The sequence below is a fragment of the Ornithorhynchus anatinus genome, chromosome 11, assembly GCF_004115215.2.
Source record: "Ornithorhynchus anatinus isolate Pmale09 chromosome 11, mOrnAna1.pri.v4, whole genome shotgun sequence".
NCBI lineage: Eukaryota > Metazoa > Chordata > Mammalia > Monotremata > Ornithorhynchidae > Ornithorhynchus > Ornithorhynchus anatinus.
In genome coordinates this window covers 50359368-50375101 of record NC_041738.1, presented here as the reverse complement: position 1 = coordinate 50375101, position 15734 = coordinate 50359368, and the positions used below count along the sequence as shown (strand labels likewise).

The 15734-nt window shown below is 45.3% G+C and overlaps 1 protein-coding gene across 3 annotated transcripts in view; it reads left to right on the top strand.

The window, feature by feature from the left end:
• The window catches only part of GAN (gigaxonin), a 113763-nt gene that overhangs the window by 45721 nt on the left and 52308 nt on the right, over positions 1-15734 (top strand). For all 3 annotated transcript variants that reach the window (XR_003762814.2, XR_005660509.1, XM_029074851.2), the window contains exons 7-9: positions 991-1140; positions 1981-2117; positions 2628-2756. Coding sequence is in view for 1 of the 3 variants with exons in the window: in XM_029074851.2 (XP_028930684.1) it covers positions 991-1140; positions 1981-2117; positions 2628-2756 (416 nt within the window). In the remaining 2 variants the exon portion in view is untranslated. The remainder of the gene's footprint in view (positions 1-990; positions 1141-1980; positions 2118-2627; positions 2757-15734) is intronic.

Below are 15734 nucleotides of genomic sequence, written 5' to 3'. Positions count from 1 at the left end.
AAAATTCTGGGATCTGGACACAGCGTGGGGGCCTGGGAGACGGGACCTGGGTTCTAAGGCCGGCTCCGCCACATCTGCTGTGTGATCTGGGTCAGTGTCTTCACTTCTCTGTGCCTGTTACATAAAGTTTGTTGCACGCTTCACCTTTCTTTTATTTCTTTCTCTTGCTCTTCTTTCATTCGTTCATTCAATAGTAATTTTTGAGTGCTTACTATGTGCAGAGCACTGAATTAAGCACTTGGAATGAACAAGTCGGCAACAGATAGAGACAGTCCCTGCCGTTTGGCGGGCTTACAATTTAATCGGGGGAGATGGACAGACGAGAACAATGGCAGTAAATAGAGTCGAGGGGAAGAACATCTCGTAAAAACAATGGCAACTAAATAGAATCGAGGCGATGTACATTTCATTAACAAAATAAATAGGGTAATGTAAATATATACAGTTGAGCAGACGAGTACGGTGCTGAGGGGATGGGAAGGGAGAGGGGGAGGAGCAGAGGGAGATGAGGGGAAAAGAGGGTTAAGCTCCGGAGAGGTGAAGAGGGGGCGGTAGAGGGAGTAGAGGGAAAAGGGGAGCTCAGTCTGGGAAGGCCTCTTGGAGGAGGTGAGTTTGAAGTAGGGTTTTGAAGAGGGGAAGAGAATGAGTTTGGCGGAGGTGAGGAGGGAGGGCGTTCCGGGACCGCGGGAGGACGTGGCCCGGGGGTCGACGGCGGGATGGGCGAGACCGAGGGACGATGAGGAGGTGGGCGGCAGAAGAGCGGAGCGTGCGGGGTGGGCAGTGGAAAGAGAGAAGGGAGGAGAGGTAGGAAGGGGCAAGGTGATGGAGAGCCTTGAAGCCTAGAGTGAGGAGTTTTTGTTTGGAGTGTAAGGGGTTCTTCTTCAGTGTAAGGGGTTCTTAAACCTGGACTGAAACCAGACTGCTTGGAGATCTTGGAGTATGTGGATCATTTTGGAGGTGAAATTATTTCACGTTATTGTCACCCTTTAGGCAAGGCACAATTTTGGAGTGGTGGAGATTGATGGAGTCATGTACATTCTGGGTGGAGAAGATGGAGAAAAGGAACTAATTTCCATGGAATGCTATGACATCTATTCCAAAACCTGGACCAAGCAACCCAATTTGACTATGGTTAGAAAGGTAAGAGCTGCACCTTGAGGTGAATCTGAGGGAATTGATAGCAGTAAGAAGTAGTAATGTGGATGCAGGTGAATCTCCTGTTCCTCAGAAATACCCTTTCTGTCAGGTCCAGACAATTTATTTGGCAAGCAGTTTACTCCTCAAAGAAGCAACAAGGCCTAGTGGGTAGAGTGTGGGCCCGGAAGTCAGAAGGAACTGGGTTCTAATCCTGGCTCCTCCACTTGTGTGCTCTGTGACCTTGGGCAAGTCACTTCCCTGTGCCTGTTACCTCATCTGTAACGTGGGGATTCAGACTTGGAGCCTTGTGTGGATTAGGGACTCTGTCCAAGCTGAGTAGCACATATCTACTCCAGTGTTTAGTACAGTGCCCACCACAGAATAAGCGCTCAACAAATACCATATATTAAAAAAAAAAAGTAGGCACAGGGGAGAAATCATCACCTTCCTGGCCATTTTGGGGGTTAGCCTAAATGGAGTTCCTTTTCCTTGGAAAACATGATTTTAGGGAATAGGTTCAGTCCCACCCTTTAGGTGAGACTAAGATACTTGAGGTCTGGGGTGATCTATCTTTACTCCTTTGCACTGTACTCTCCCAACTGCTTAGTACTGTGCTCTGTGCACGGTGAATGCTCAGTAAATACCATTGATCGATTGAGTTGATCCCTTTTCCTTCCTCTCCCTCTATGGATGACAAAAAGGGAAATTAATCTCCTTACTCTCAGTGAAGCCTGGTGCATTATAATACATGTCTTCTCAGATCTCTTCACACTGCTTCTTGGTAATTGATAGGATTTTTTTTTTGTTTTGGTTTCAGTGAAGTTTTTTTCTTTTCCTTTTTAGATTGGCTGCTATGCAGCTATGAAAAAGAAAATCTATGCAATGGGTGGCGGCTCATACGGAAAACTGTTTGAATCGGTTGAATGTTATGATCCTAGAACCCAACAGTGGACTGCTATCTGTCCTCTAAAAGAGAGAAGGTAAGAGGAAGTGCAGATGAACATTCAAGTTTCAGGACTTTCTTGCGTCATAAAAATTGGAAAAAGTTAAGGTGTTCTTCAAATCTGTTGCCCCCAAAGGTAGTCTGATGTCATACTTTTTCAAAATTGGCTCTTCTTTTCTGTTACTTCCTACTTGAAAATTGGAATGCATTTAGTTCTCCTATAACGTGGCGATTTGGATTTTTGCAGAACCTTATATTAAGGAAAACTTGTGCTGTGGCGCTCACCCCAATTCTGATGCCACATGCCTGTGCCCAGCCACTAAATATAGCACTGTTTTGCTCTACCCAGAAAAACGCACATCGTCGGAAGAATGTTCCCTAATCCCTGTGTTGTGTGCTAGCCAAAATACGTGATGAAAACCTTGGCATGGAAGAACTAATCAGACTCATTTTATTCACCAAAGAATTGGTGTAATTGATTGTTTAGCACCAAGGATCTTTGGGTACATAGTTGACCTAACACAGGCTTTTATTTTTTGTTCAATAGGTTTGGTGCCGTGGCATGTGGAGTTGCTTTGGAACTTTATGTATTTGGCGGCGTAAGAAGCCGTGATGATAATCAAGCCAGTGAGATGGTGACGTGCAAGTCCGAATTCTACCATGATGAGTTTAAAAGGTAATATGTTAAGCGAATAATTAATCTGAGCCACCAAATAGACACCTGGGGTGGCTGACATCCTGTTGTGTGGGACATGAAAAGCTGTGGGTGGGGAACGTGTCTATCAACTCTGTTTATATTGTACTCTTCCAAGCACCTACTACAGGGCTCTGCACACAGTATGCACTCCACAAATACAATTGATTGATTTTTATAGTATAAGGGAGGACTATTCTGGGTCTTCTCAATGAATTCTTCCTCTTACTCTGTGCAGTCTCATTGATATATATGCCCATCTGATACTTAAGAATGTGTTTGGTTAAGCAGGACAGCTTGCAGAGTAATTCAGGTATTGCGGAGAACAAAATTCTAAATGTACCTGAAAGATCTCTTGAGGCAGAGTCAAATCCTTTGGGTGGTATTGGGTAAAAGGGTCATTCATTATAGATCTTAATGTTTATTTGCATTTTTACCTTTGCTGCATGCGATCCTGCAGCGTGGTTATGAGCGTGGGAGTCAGCGGTCATGGGTTTGAATCCCGGCTCTGCCACTTGTCAGCTATGTGACGGTGGGCAAGTCACTTAACTTCTCTGTGCCTCAGTTACCTCATCTGTAAAATGAGGATTAACTGTGAGCCCCACGTGGGACAGCCTGATTACCCTGTATCTCCCCCAGTGCTTAGAACAGTGCTCTGCACTTAGCACTTAACAAATACCAACATTTACCATTATGATGAAAAAGTGAGAGTCAAACTCCATCCTGTTCACACCCCAGTTTTAACAACTAAAACTTCTTGTTGGAAGCTCATTGATTTGGCAGAAATTTTCCTCATAAACTTTGGATATTATTGCCATTTTACAAATGAGATTGGCCAGTAGAAATGAGGGCTGGGTTCAAGCTTTTCGAGAAGATTAAAGTACTTTGAAACCTGGTCACCGGTCTGTGTGTTGTAAAGTAAGAGGGGGTAGATTATGATGGGAAATGGGTGTGGGATTTGCACAAAATGCATGAGAGGCAGTCTTTAAACCAGACCAAGGAGCAGGAGGGCTATTTGCAGAATCAGGTATCTCACGAGCCTGGGAATCAGAAGGTCATGGGTTTTAATCCCGGCTCTGCCACTTGTTTGCTATGTGACCTTGGACAGGTCACTTCACCTCTCGGTGTTTGTTACCTCGCCTGTAAAAGGAGGATTTAGACTGTGAGCCCCATGTGGGACAGGGATGGTGTTAACCCTGATTTGCTTGAATCCGCTCTAGTGCTTAGTGTAGTGACTGGCACATAGTAAGAGCTTAACAAATATTATTATTATTTTCTTGGTTATTGTTTTATTTTCTTTGACCTTCTCGGGCTGGGAAATTGTGGATCCCTTGTTTCATACCTCAGAGCCAACGGTGAGAAAAGTGTGTGCCCGCTGCTGCCAGAAATTTTTAATATAATTTTTCTTTCAATCTGTATTTCCTAAGTACTTACTGTGTCCGGAGCACTGAATTTAGCACTTGGCTGCATCATACTCTCCCAAGTTAGTAGACACATTCCCTGCCCACAACAAGCTTAGAGTCTAGCGGGAGAGACAGGCATTAATATAAATAAATCAAAGCTATGTACAATCCCATTTGTCCATGCTCTGCCACTGGCATTTCCTTCACCAAGCCTCTTCTGACATTGCTTCTTACTTCAGTATTGAGTTTGGCTCGATGATAGCGTATCCCCCATCTCTTCGACCCACAGCCGTGGCATTAACCGTCTCTGCTCTGGTCAGTGTTCACATTGAATCTGCTACCAAATTTGGTCAGTTCTTCCTCTGTAACATCGCCAGGATCTCTCCCTTCCTCTCCACAGTCATCACCCTGGTCCAAGGCCTTCTGAAATATAATAATAATAATGTTGGTGCTTGTTAAGCGCTTACTATGTGCAGAGTACTGTTCTAAGCGCTAGGGTAGATATAGGGTAATCAAGTTGTGCCTCGTGCGGCTCACAGTCTTAATCATATCTCAACCTTTCTACTGCGTCAGCCTCCTTGCAGATCTCCTTAATGATATCTATTAAATGTTTACTATTATCAGGCACTCTGAATCCTGGAGAAGGTACAAGATAATCAGGTTGAACACTATCTCTGTCCCACAGTCTACAGGGGAGGGGGAATACACTATTTCCATTTTTACAGATGAAGAAATTGAGACCCAGTGAAATGACTTGTCCAAGGTCACCCAGCAGTCATGTGATGGAGCGGGGATTAGAACCTGGTCCCCTGATCCTCAGGGACATGCTCTTTTTACTAAGCCACACTGCTTCCCTTTCCCTCCAGGTTCTCTCCTCGTCTAGTCACACTTCACTCTGCTACCCAGCTCACTTTCCTAAAACATCACCCTGCGCACGTCACCTTTATCACAACCTATTCCCCTCCACTTCAAGGAAAAATTCCTATCTGGTGACTTTGAGGCAGTCAGTTGGCTCTCTCCCCTGTACTTATCCTTGCTCCTCTCCCACTACATCCCAGTTCCCACGCTTTGCTCCTCTCATGCCTATGTTCTCACTCTCACCTAGACTGCCTTCTTTCCCTCCCACCAGTTAGAGAAAGTTATCTAAGTCTAGCATATCATTCTGATGGCAGTGTCCTCCTCCCCTTTCTCCTCTAATTCTCAACCAAGTGAGCCGTTTTGGAGTGAATGAGTGTGTGTGTGTGTGTGTGTGTGTGTGTGTGTGTTGTGGGGGGTCAGTATGAAGGGGAAGGAAACACAAAAATTAATCATTAATGGTGATCAAATCTGAGCATGGCAGAGTGCTGGAGTTAATGCCACTGGTTAAGATTAACAGTTGAAGGAACGTGTTCTCCAGCTAGAATTCTGTGTCACCATTCTGTGTGCGTGTGTGTGCCACGGTGCAAATATCCTAAGGAGAATCTGGGGAAGCACTCGGGAGGGTAACCGCTATGGAATCCAAAATGGTGACAAGGATTATAGAAGGAAGCGGTGCTCCGTGGACGTACGTAGGTACAGATCTTTTAGTAGAAATGTCTTAAGACAATTCAAAAAAGGGAGTGCAAAGTTTAATGAATTCATTATAATGAATTTCCCCTAAAAGAAAAGGTTTTAGAATCATGTTAAATAACTGCCCCATATTAGAAAACTGGCATGTACTCTCTCAGGAATTGCCAGAAGGGGGTGCCCTTTGACTAATTTGTAACCGTGGACCAGTCAGGTGATTTTGTTATACCACAGGGGGTCGGAATCACTACAGCAAATTAATATTTGTTGTAAAGGAATCTACCACTGCTTCCCCCGAGGGTCCCCAATCAAGTTGGAACTTAAGGGAAAGTAACCTGACCCTGGCTGGACCGTCTGTTACACTTACCGATCCAGAGGCACTTCCCGGAGAGCGATGGCATCTGAGAGAGTTTGGTCACAGCCCTGCCTCGCGTCATAAAATGCTACACCCCGGCCTACCCAAGGGAAACCTGACTGGGCGAGCGGCACCATACGGACCAGTGGCGCCGAGGCCTTCATGCAGGTTCTCGGTCTCATCTCCTCTGTGGCCTGACCGAAGCTTGTCTGTCGTTTCCCTTGGGTGACCCAGTTGCCCAATTTGGGTATGTAAGCTTGTTATGAGCAGGGAATGTCTGCTAATTTGCTATATTCTCTCCCGAGCGCTTATTACCGTGCTCTGTAAATAGTGCACGATAAATACCGTTGATATCCTTCAATCAGTGATATTTATTGCGCTTTTATTGTGTGCGGTTCACTGTACTAAATGCTCGGGAGAGTACGGTGCCATAGAGTTGGTAGACACGTTCCCTGCCCACAGAGAGCTTACAATCTGGAGGCGGGGGGTGGGGGGAGGGAAACAGACATCAATACACATAAATAAATTACAGATATGAACATAAGTGCTGTGGCGCTGGGAGGGGGGAAAAACAAAGGGAGCAAGTCAGGGTAATGCAGAAGGGAGTGGGAGAAGACGAAAAGGGGATTTAGCAAACTAAGGTCTCTTGGAAAGAGACGTGCCTTCAATAAGGCTTTGAAGGTGGGGGGAGAGTAACTATGTTGGATTTCAGGAGGGAGGGCATTCCGGGCCAGAGCAGAACATGGGCTAAGGGTAGGCGGCGAAATAGGCAAGATTGAGGCACAGTGAGAAGGTTAGCATTAGAGGAGTGAAGCGTGTAGGCTGGGTTGTAGAAGGAGAGTAACGAGGTGAGGTAGAAGGCGGAGTAACGAGGTGAGGTAGAAGGCGGCAAAGTGGTGGGGTGCTCTAAAGCCAAAGGTGGGGAGTTTTTGTTTGATGCGGAGGTGGATGGGCAACCACTGGAGTTTTTTGAGGAGTGGGGTGATTGTCCTGAGTATTTTTGTAGATAAACAGTCCGGACGGCAGAGTGAAGTGTGGACTGGAGTGGGGAGAGAGAAGAGCAAAGGAATCAGGGTTGGGGAGATGGAGAGCAGATCAGAAGAGAACAGAGAGATTTCCTGAGTCTTGCAGGTTGTCTTACTGCCCCATAATGGGATCTAAAATGCCTTGCAATTTCAGGAAACTGCAGTTTCATACAGTAATAGAGCTTGTTGATCCTACTTCAGTTCTTTCAAATCAGCAGTTTAAAGACCGTTGTTGATACCGGTGTCAGATAAACAGTAGGAAGTGGCTATCTGGTTGTCCTGTCCAAGAGAGAAGCATTGTGGTGTAGTGGAGTGCCTGGGCCTCGGTTCTAATTCCGGCTCTGCCACTTGCCTGCCGTGTGACTTTGGGCAAGTCACTTGCTATGTCTCAGTTTCCTCGTATATAGAATGGGGATTCAGTGCCTGTTCTCCTTCCTACTTAGGCCGAGAACCCCATGTGGCACCTAGACTATATCCAATATGATTATCTGGTAACTACCCTAGTTCTTAGAGTGCTTGGCACCTAGTAAATGTTAACAAATATTGTTATTATTATTATCAAACCAGTTTGGATGACATGAATTCAAGATAGTGTGACTCTAGCCCAGGTAAAAAAAAAATTTAAAAATCCCGAAATTGTTTTAAGATTACTGCAGCTTTATTTCTAAAGGGATGTTAACGGATTCTCTCTGTACTTCAAAGTCTTATTCTTGGTCTAATTCATTTTTTTAAACCTTTGACTTATATAAACTCTCTGATTCTCTTTACCCCTTAGTACATACCCACATTTACTCGGTGGAGGCTTTCTACACTTTTCTTTACTTCTTCCTCTCACTGTTATTCTCAACTTTGTGGTCTGGTAATGGAAGCTATCACCTCCTCCTTTCTCTTTGATTTCTGCGGTTTAGAGCTGGCCTGTAACTTGTTTTTCCCAGTCAACAAAGTATATAGAAAAGAAGTGACTTTGTGGAGCAGCTTATTTCTCAAAACGGTTAGATGTTTCATAGTGCGTTTGCATACTGTGCAAACACTAGTCAAATGAGCGACCCAGAGTAGGTTGGAGTCTTTTCAAAGTCGCTTGAAACAATCTCTTGCCCTTCGTGTCTCTGGTGCTTATAATTTTTGCTGTCAACTTTCCTGGAGAGATGAAGACTCTTATTTGTTTTTTTAAGTTTAGTTCTTTAGGGACAAAATACATTTTGGAAGAAATGCAAGGCAGTCGCTCCATATAGTAAAATAGTTGACAGTTATTGTGACAAAACTGTTGTGCACTCAGCTACCTTGGAGACCCCTAATATTTTTGTGCTTTTCCCACCTAACTCAAGGCTTTTTTTTTTTTCGACTCCCAGGGTTTGGGGTGGTGGTTATTTTGACCCCTCATGATTTAGAGTGTTTACAGTGAACATAAGCAGAAGCTGTGGCTTTCTTCCTTAAATGTGTCTCTGGAGGTGGGATGGGCAAAGCAAAGAAATGTCAGTATATTCTTTTTGTAGTCATCCACTCTTTTTGAGACACTGGACTGTGAGCTCATTAAGGGCAGGGAACGTGTCTGCTAATTCTGTTGTATTGTAGAACTCTTCCCAAGCACTTAGTACAGTGGTCAGCACATAGTCAATAAATACTATGGATTGGAAGCCCAATTCACCTTAGGCATCCTTACCTACATCTGGGGTGGGGAATAGGTATTACATGAAGAGGCACAACACCCGGGTGTTGCTCTGGTTCCAGGTCTGATCCAGTGCTGGGAGGAATGAAGCAAAAATTGATAAAGACCTTCCTAGGACACCTGAGGATTGAAGCTTCCTGATTCCAGGAAGAGAGGGGTTTCATAGACTTCTCTACCGCCCTTTCCTCTTAAACCCACGCCAGAAGTAGAGTGGCCTAGTAGACAGAGCGTGGGCCTGAGACAGAACTGGAGTTCTAATCCTGGCTCTACCACTTGTCTGCTTGGGCAAGTCACTAAACTTTTCTGTGCTTAGGTAACTTCATCTGTAAAATGGGCATTTAGACTGTGAGCCTCAAGTGGGCATGGACTGTCTCTAACCTGATTTAGCTTCCATCTACCCCAGCTCTTAGTACAGTGCTTGGCATATGGTAAATGTGTAATAAATACTGTAAAAAAAAAAAAGAAGAAGAAAAAAGAAACAAGGAAGCGCCACAGGGTCTCAGACACCACCATCACCACTGTTATATTCTGTACACTCTAGGGCCACCAATCACTCTTGTCTTATGCTGTCAAGGTGTTTCCAGTCTCTCCCAGAATGCCCCCACCTCCTTCTGCAATCGTTCTGGTAGTAAATCCATATAGTTTTCTTGGTAAAAACACGGAAGTGGTTTACCATCGCCTTCTTCCGCACAGTAAGCATGAATCTCTGCCCTTGACTCTCTCCTGTACCTCGGCTGCCCAGCACAGGTGAGTTCTGGCCTGTAGCAGATTGCCTTCTTCTCGCTAGCCTCCTTCCAAACCTAGGAATGGAATGCCTCTACTTGACTCTCCCTCCCGTAGCCGAGACCCGGAAACTCTCCAGGTGCGATCTTGAGAGGGGCACCGATCACTTATCTCCTTACTAAATCTAATTGTCTCTATCCTTATCTTCTTTGGCCCCTCCAGCCACCTCCAACATGTGGATCACACTGGCTGCTTTTACACCGTCTCCTCTATCTCTCCCCCCTTAACCTGGGCGTCCTGCAAGGCTCTGTTCTCTTCACCTTTTTCCTGATTTCCTTGGGGAGCTCATCTGCTAGCACTATTGAGGATGATGATGGTGATCCTTTAGGGGATAAGTCCAAATCTCTTTTGCTGGCCCTGAGCCCTCTCTCCCCTTCTGCAATCTTGCATTTTCTTTTGCCTGCCAGACATCTCCACATGGTTGTCTTGCTGGCCCCTCAAGCCCAATATGTCAAACTGACCTCCTTATCTTCCCTCCCTCAACTGTCTGCTCCACCTATCTTTTTCAAAGGAATTGTCACCACTATCCTCCCTTTCTAACCAGCCCTCAACCTTGACGTTATCCTCCCTGCCTTTCAACCGTCAAATTCAGCCTGTCACTAAATTCTGTTGGCTTTTCCTCTACAATATTTCCCAGATCTCCCCTTCTTCTCTATTCCAACAGCCATCATTCTGGTCCTATTCCAACGTGGATGATTTGTCAGTCTCCTTAGTGGATTCCTCGCCTCCATCCTCTCCAATCTATACTTCACTCTGCTGCTTGGATCATCCTTCTAAAATGTTGTTCTGCTCACATCTCTCTTCCCCCTCAAATCTTCAGCGGTCATCCGTTCCTCCTTTTTCTTTTCTTTATGGATCTGGTAAGTGCTTACTTTGTGCTAGGCACTGTACTAAACTCTGGAGTAGATACAAGTTAATCAGGTTGGACACAGTCCGGGTCCCACCTGGGGCTCACAGTCTTAATCTCCATTTTATAGATGAGGTAGTTTTAAGCAAATGCAGTTAAGTGGCTTGTCCAAAATCACCCAGCGGACAAGTGGTGGAGTCAGGATTAGAACCCAGGTCCTTCTGACTTCCAGGCCCGCTCTCTGTCCACTGGGCCATGCTGCTTCGCACGCTGCTTCCTGTCAAATAGAAACTTCAGACTATTGGCTGTAAGACACCGTATCAGCTCACTTCCTCTTACCTATACAGTCTTTTACGTCACCTCAGCTCACACACACTTTCTGTTCCTTCCAACTTCACCTTTGCTGTGCCTTGTTCCTGACTGTCCTCTCCCTTCAAATCCACCAGACTCCAGCTCTCCCCATCTTCACAGATCTTCTGAAATCCTGCCACCTCCAGGAAGCTTTCCTCAGTTAATTTTTCTTCTCCCAGGTCACTTCTTCCCAACTGTCATCTTGGCACTTAAGCCCTCGCACCTTTATTGGACCTCTGAACCTAACAATTTATAGAATCTTCTATTTAAGCGGTGGTTCTTCATATCAACGTTATTTTAGCCTCTGTCTCCTCTTAGATCCCTGCCCCTCGAGGGCAGGAATCATATCTTCTAACTCTAGTCTACTCTCCAGGCAGTCAGTGGAGTGGTTTGTGCTCAATAAATAGGTATTCATTCATTCAGTCGTATTTATTGAGCACTTACTCTGTGCAGAGCACTGTATTAAGTGCTTGGAAAGTACAATTCAGCAACAACTGGAGACAATCCTTGCCCACAACGGTCTCACAGTCAATAAGGGGGGAGACAGACATCAAAACAAGTAAACAGGCACCAATAGCATCAGTATAAATAAGTAAAATTATAGGTAGATATACATCATTAAGAAAATAAACAGAATAATAAATATGTTCATATATACACAAGTGTTATGTGGCGAGGCAGGTATAACAAAGGGAGCAAGTTGGGGCAATGGGGAGGGGAGCAGAGGAAATGGGGAGGAGCTTAATTTAAGGTTTCAGGAGATAAATCCACTGAAAAGCCCCAATACTTAGCATGCATTTTGACTTTGCCGGCAGTTTCTTAGGTTGAGTTCTGGATCAGATAATATATAAAGTTATCATCTTTCCATTCCTGGATTCACAACTTGTGTTGTTTTTTGCATTCTAGCAGATATCACGAAAGATGCACTCTATCGTCTTTACAGCAGCCCTAGGTGCTTACTACCCATTGACCAGAGGTGGGCAATTATCTAGGTTAAAAGCCCCCAGCTCCCTTGACAAATTTTACCAAACTGTTAAGGGCCCAGAGTAGCCACTAATGGCTCTTGAGAGTCCTGGGTATTGAGTGGTATGTGCCATTGCTCACATTAGGTCAGGCATCCACCATAGCGTTGTGATGTCATGCTCCATATCTGATGCACCAGAATATGTCACATGTCTCAACCAGTGGAGTGGCACTTTGGGTTGGGGGGAAAGGACATTACTCTTCCCAACTTCAAAACCTTACTGAAGGCCCATCTCCTCCGAGAGGCCTTCCCTTACTAAACCCTCCTTTCCTCTTCTCCCACTCCCTTCTGCATCACCCTGACTTGCCCCCAGCCGTACAGCACTTACGTTCATATCTGTAATTTTATTCATTTATATAAATGTCTGTCTCGCCCCTCTGGAGTGTAAGCTCACTGTGGGCAGGGAATGTGTCTGTTGTGTTGTTACATTGTACTCTCCCAAGGGCTTAGAACAGTGCTCTGCATAGGGGATAGAGCACGGGCCTCAGAGTCAGAAGGACCTGGGTTTTAATCCCAGCTGCATCACTTGTCTGCTGTGTAACCTTGGGCAAGTCACTTAACCTCTGTGCTTCAATTACCTCATCTTTAAAATGGGACTGTGAGTCCCATGTGGGACAGGGACTCTGTCCAACCTAATTAGCTTGTACCTACCCAGCACTTAGAACAGTGCTTGACACCTAGTAAGCACTTAGCAAATACCATCATCATCAATAAAGTATGATTGATCTGGAATGTTATAGAGGAAGAACTGGCAGGATTTGATGGCAAAGTAGGTTTGGTTCACTTTGGGCCTATTGAACTTGAGGGGTTGGGAAGCCCTACGCAATGGGATGTCCTGGGGGTAGGAGGAAATGGAAGATCACGGAGGAGGAGGGGGGTGGAGTTAGCAAGGAAGATTTGGGAGTCCTTTCCGTAGAGGTGGGAGTTGAAACCAGGGGAGAAGATGAGCTCCTGAAAGTAGCGAAGGTAGATTGAGGAGGCAAGACCCAGAACTGAGCCTTGAGGGACACTCACAGTTGGGGAGAGTGTGATACAGCATCCCATGCTTAATAATGGCATTTCATTCATTCATTCATTCAATCATTCAGTCGTATTTATTGAGCACTTACTGTGGGCAGAGCACTGTACTAAGCGCTCGGGAAAGTACAATACAACAGTAAACAGTGACATTCTGTGCCCACGACTTACAGTATGTGAGGAGGAGGAGGGCAATAAACAAATTTTAATGGCCCGAGTGTTCTGCACGTGTCTGTTCTGACACAAAGATGATCTTCTTAGGTGTCAGGGGACCAGCTGAGCTCAGGACATTGAGTCCACTGATGTTAACTGAACAGAGATCCCTTTTCAGGTGTAGCACAAAATAAGGGTATTTTATTGCATTACAGTCTGCTTCCTCCCCCTTGCCCTAAGAGTGACCTCCCTTGCTCCCTTCCCCTAATATAAGACCCTATTGCACAGAGTATTTACATTTATCACATAGAATTCTCACACGACTCTTCCGCTTCCTCTCCTACTGATTATCAAGGTCATAGGCAGACAGCTCACTCTGTCTCTCTCTCTCCCTCTTACTAGTGGATGTAAAAAATAAGTCATGCGGCGCCCAAGCTCCTGCACGCTGAAACTCCTCCTAGGCCTCCCGCCTTCTCCCGTGGTTGTCGACTTCCTCATCGTACTGTTTCCAAGCGTGTACAGACTCTCTCTGACAGCAGAGTCCACGATAGACATAGCTTTCTTTGTCAGCTGAGCACTTAGCTTCCCTCATTAGCCATGCAAGAATGTGGCCTTGAGACCAGAGTTGGTGACCCCACTAGCTGGGGTAATGAACCCTGGATCTTCACCCCCATAAATCATGTTTTCTATAGGATGAGCAGAAATATGAGCAATGCCATTCATGGATTCCCCATATTAAATTTAAAAAATTTTTTATCAACCTTTGGTATGTATTTGCTCATCTCCCCAGAGGGAACAGCCCCCATAGTTGAGAGCCTGCTGGGTGTACAGCACTGAATTAAGTGCACGGGAGAGTATAGAACAGGTAGAGAGCAAAATAATTTATAGATAAAAGGAAGAGAAGAATGGAAAGGTGGATATGTGGTTAAGTGCTTAAATGTAATAATAATTATGGTATTTAAGGACTTTGGGACAATAAGCACTGGGGTAGATATGGGTTAATCTGGTCATATGCATTCCCTGTCCTTTATGAGGCGCATGGTCTAGAGGAGAGGGAGAACAGGTATTAAATTTCTCTTTTACAGATCAGGAAACTGAAGCACAGTGAAGTGACTTGTCCAGGTTCACACAGTAGGAAGTGGCCGAGCCAGGATTAGAACCCAGGTCTTCTCTCAGGACCCTGGTCTTTCCAGTAGATCACTCTACTTCCGTAACCCTAGGTCAGTATGGTCAGAAACGGGAGGTGTGGCTGTGAGTTTATAAGTGTGGAGGTGGTGGTTCGGAGGGAAGGGAAGAACTAAGCAGGAAAAGTCTTCTGGAAGAGCTGGAACTCTACGAGGGTTCAAAAATGGGGAGAGCGGTGGTCTGGAAGATTTGAAAAGTGGAAAGCGTTCCAAACAAGAGGAAAGGGGCGAGCAGGCGGTCGAAGGCAGAGAGACGAAAATGAGGCAAAGTGAGATGGCTGCCTTGGGGGAACTGAAGAGTGCAAGATGGGGTGCAGAGAAAGGAGAAGCAGCGTGGTCTACTGGAAAGAGCATGGGCGAGTGAGTCAAAGGACCTGGGTTCTAATCCTGCCTCCTCCACAATAGTAATAATAATGATGATTGTATTTGTTAAGCGCTTACTAGGTGCCAAGCACTCTTCTAGGCACTGAGTCAGCTGGTGACCTTGGGCAAGTCCCTCAACTTCTCTGTGCCTCAGTTACCTCTTCTGTAAAATGGGGATAACGACCATGAGCCCCACTGGAGACATGGACTGCGTCCACCATGATTAGCTTGGGTCTACCCTAGCACATAGTCTAGTGTCTGGCACATAGTAAATGCATAACAAATACCATTAAAAAAAAAAATTAAGCAAGCAGGAGAGAATGGATGGAGTGCTTTAAAGCTGGTGGTTAGGAATCTCTGCTGGATGTGGAGAGGAATGGGTAGCCATTGGAGGATTTTGAGGAGCAGGGAGATGTGTGCAGAATGGCATTTATTGAAAAATGATCTGGACAGCAGAAGTAATAGAGAGTGGAGAGGGGAAAGCCTGGAGGCAGGGAGACCAGTGTGGAGGCTGACAGCCTCGCAATATACATCTGTATATAAATCTGTGTATACATATACGTACATCTGTATACATCTAACTATATCCATCTGTTCATATCTGTAATGTATTTATCTACTTATATTAATATCTGTCTCCCCCTGTAGACCATGAGCTCAATGTGGGCAGGGAATGTGTTTGATGTCATAGCGTACTCTCCCTAGTGCTTAGTACAGTGCTTTGCACACAGTAAGTGCTCAATAAATACGATCAATTGATCAATCATTCTAACTCAGACACCATCACAGATGTGATTTAGGACTCTGAACTACTAGCTCTTAAACTTAGCAAGGTAAGAAATCCCTTCCACAGGATTCTGCCAATTCCTTCATAATGGAGATGAAAGAAGAGGCAATGGAAGGAGATGCGAGACAGGGCAAGATTCCCTTGTGGAGAGTTCCCTTATGGAAGATAAACTAAATCTCACTCCTCGGCCGAGGTCCGATTCAAGCAACCGCTGGATGTATTCACTTTCACCAGCATGGCCATCAGGGCTCATTATCATTTCAGACTTTCCCTGACCAGGTGACAGGTCTCCAATTTCAAAGAAACTAGGCATTGGTGGTCTTCATTCTAGAGCAGATGACTCGGTGACAGAGACTCAGCCCCTCCAAGTGATGATGGACACCGGTGACTCAGGGGGCCTCACTGCTGCCATGAATATTGATGTTAAGCGTGATCTCTTGTGGGCTGTTCTAAGAAG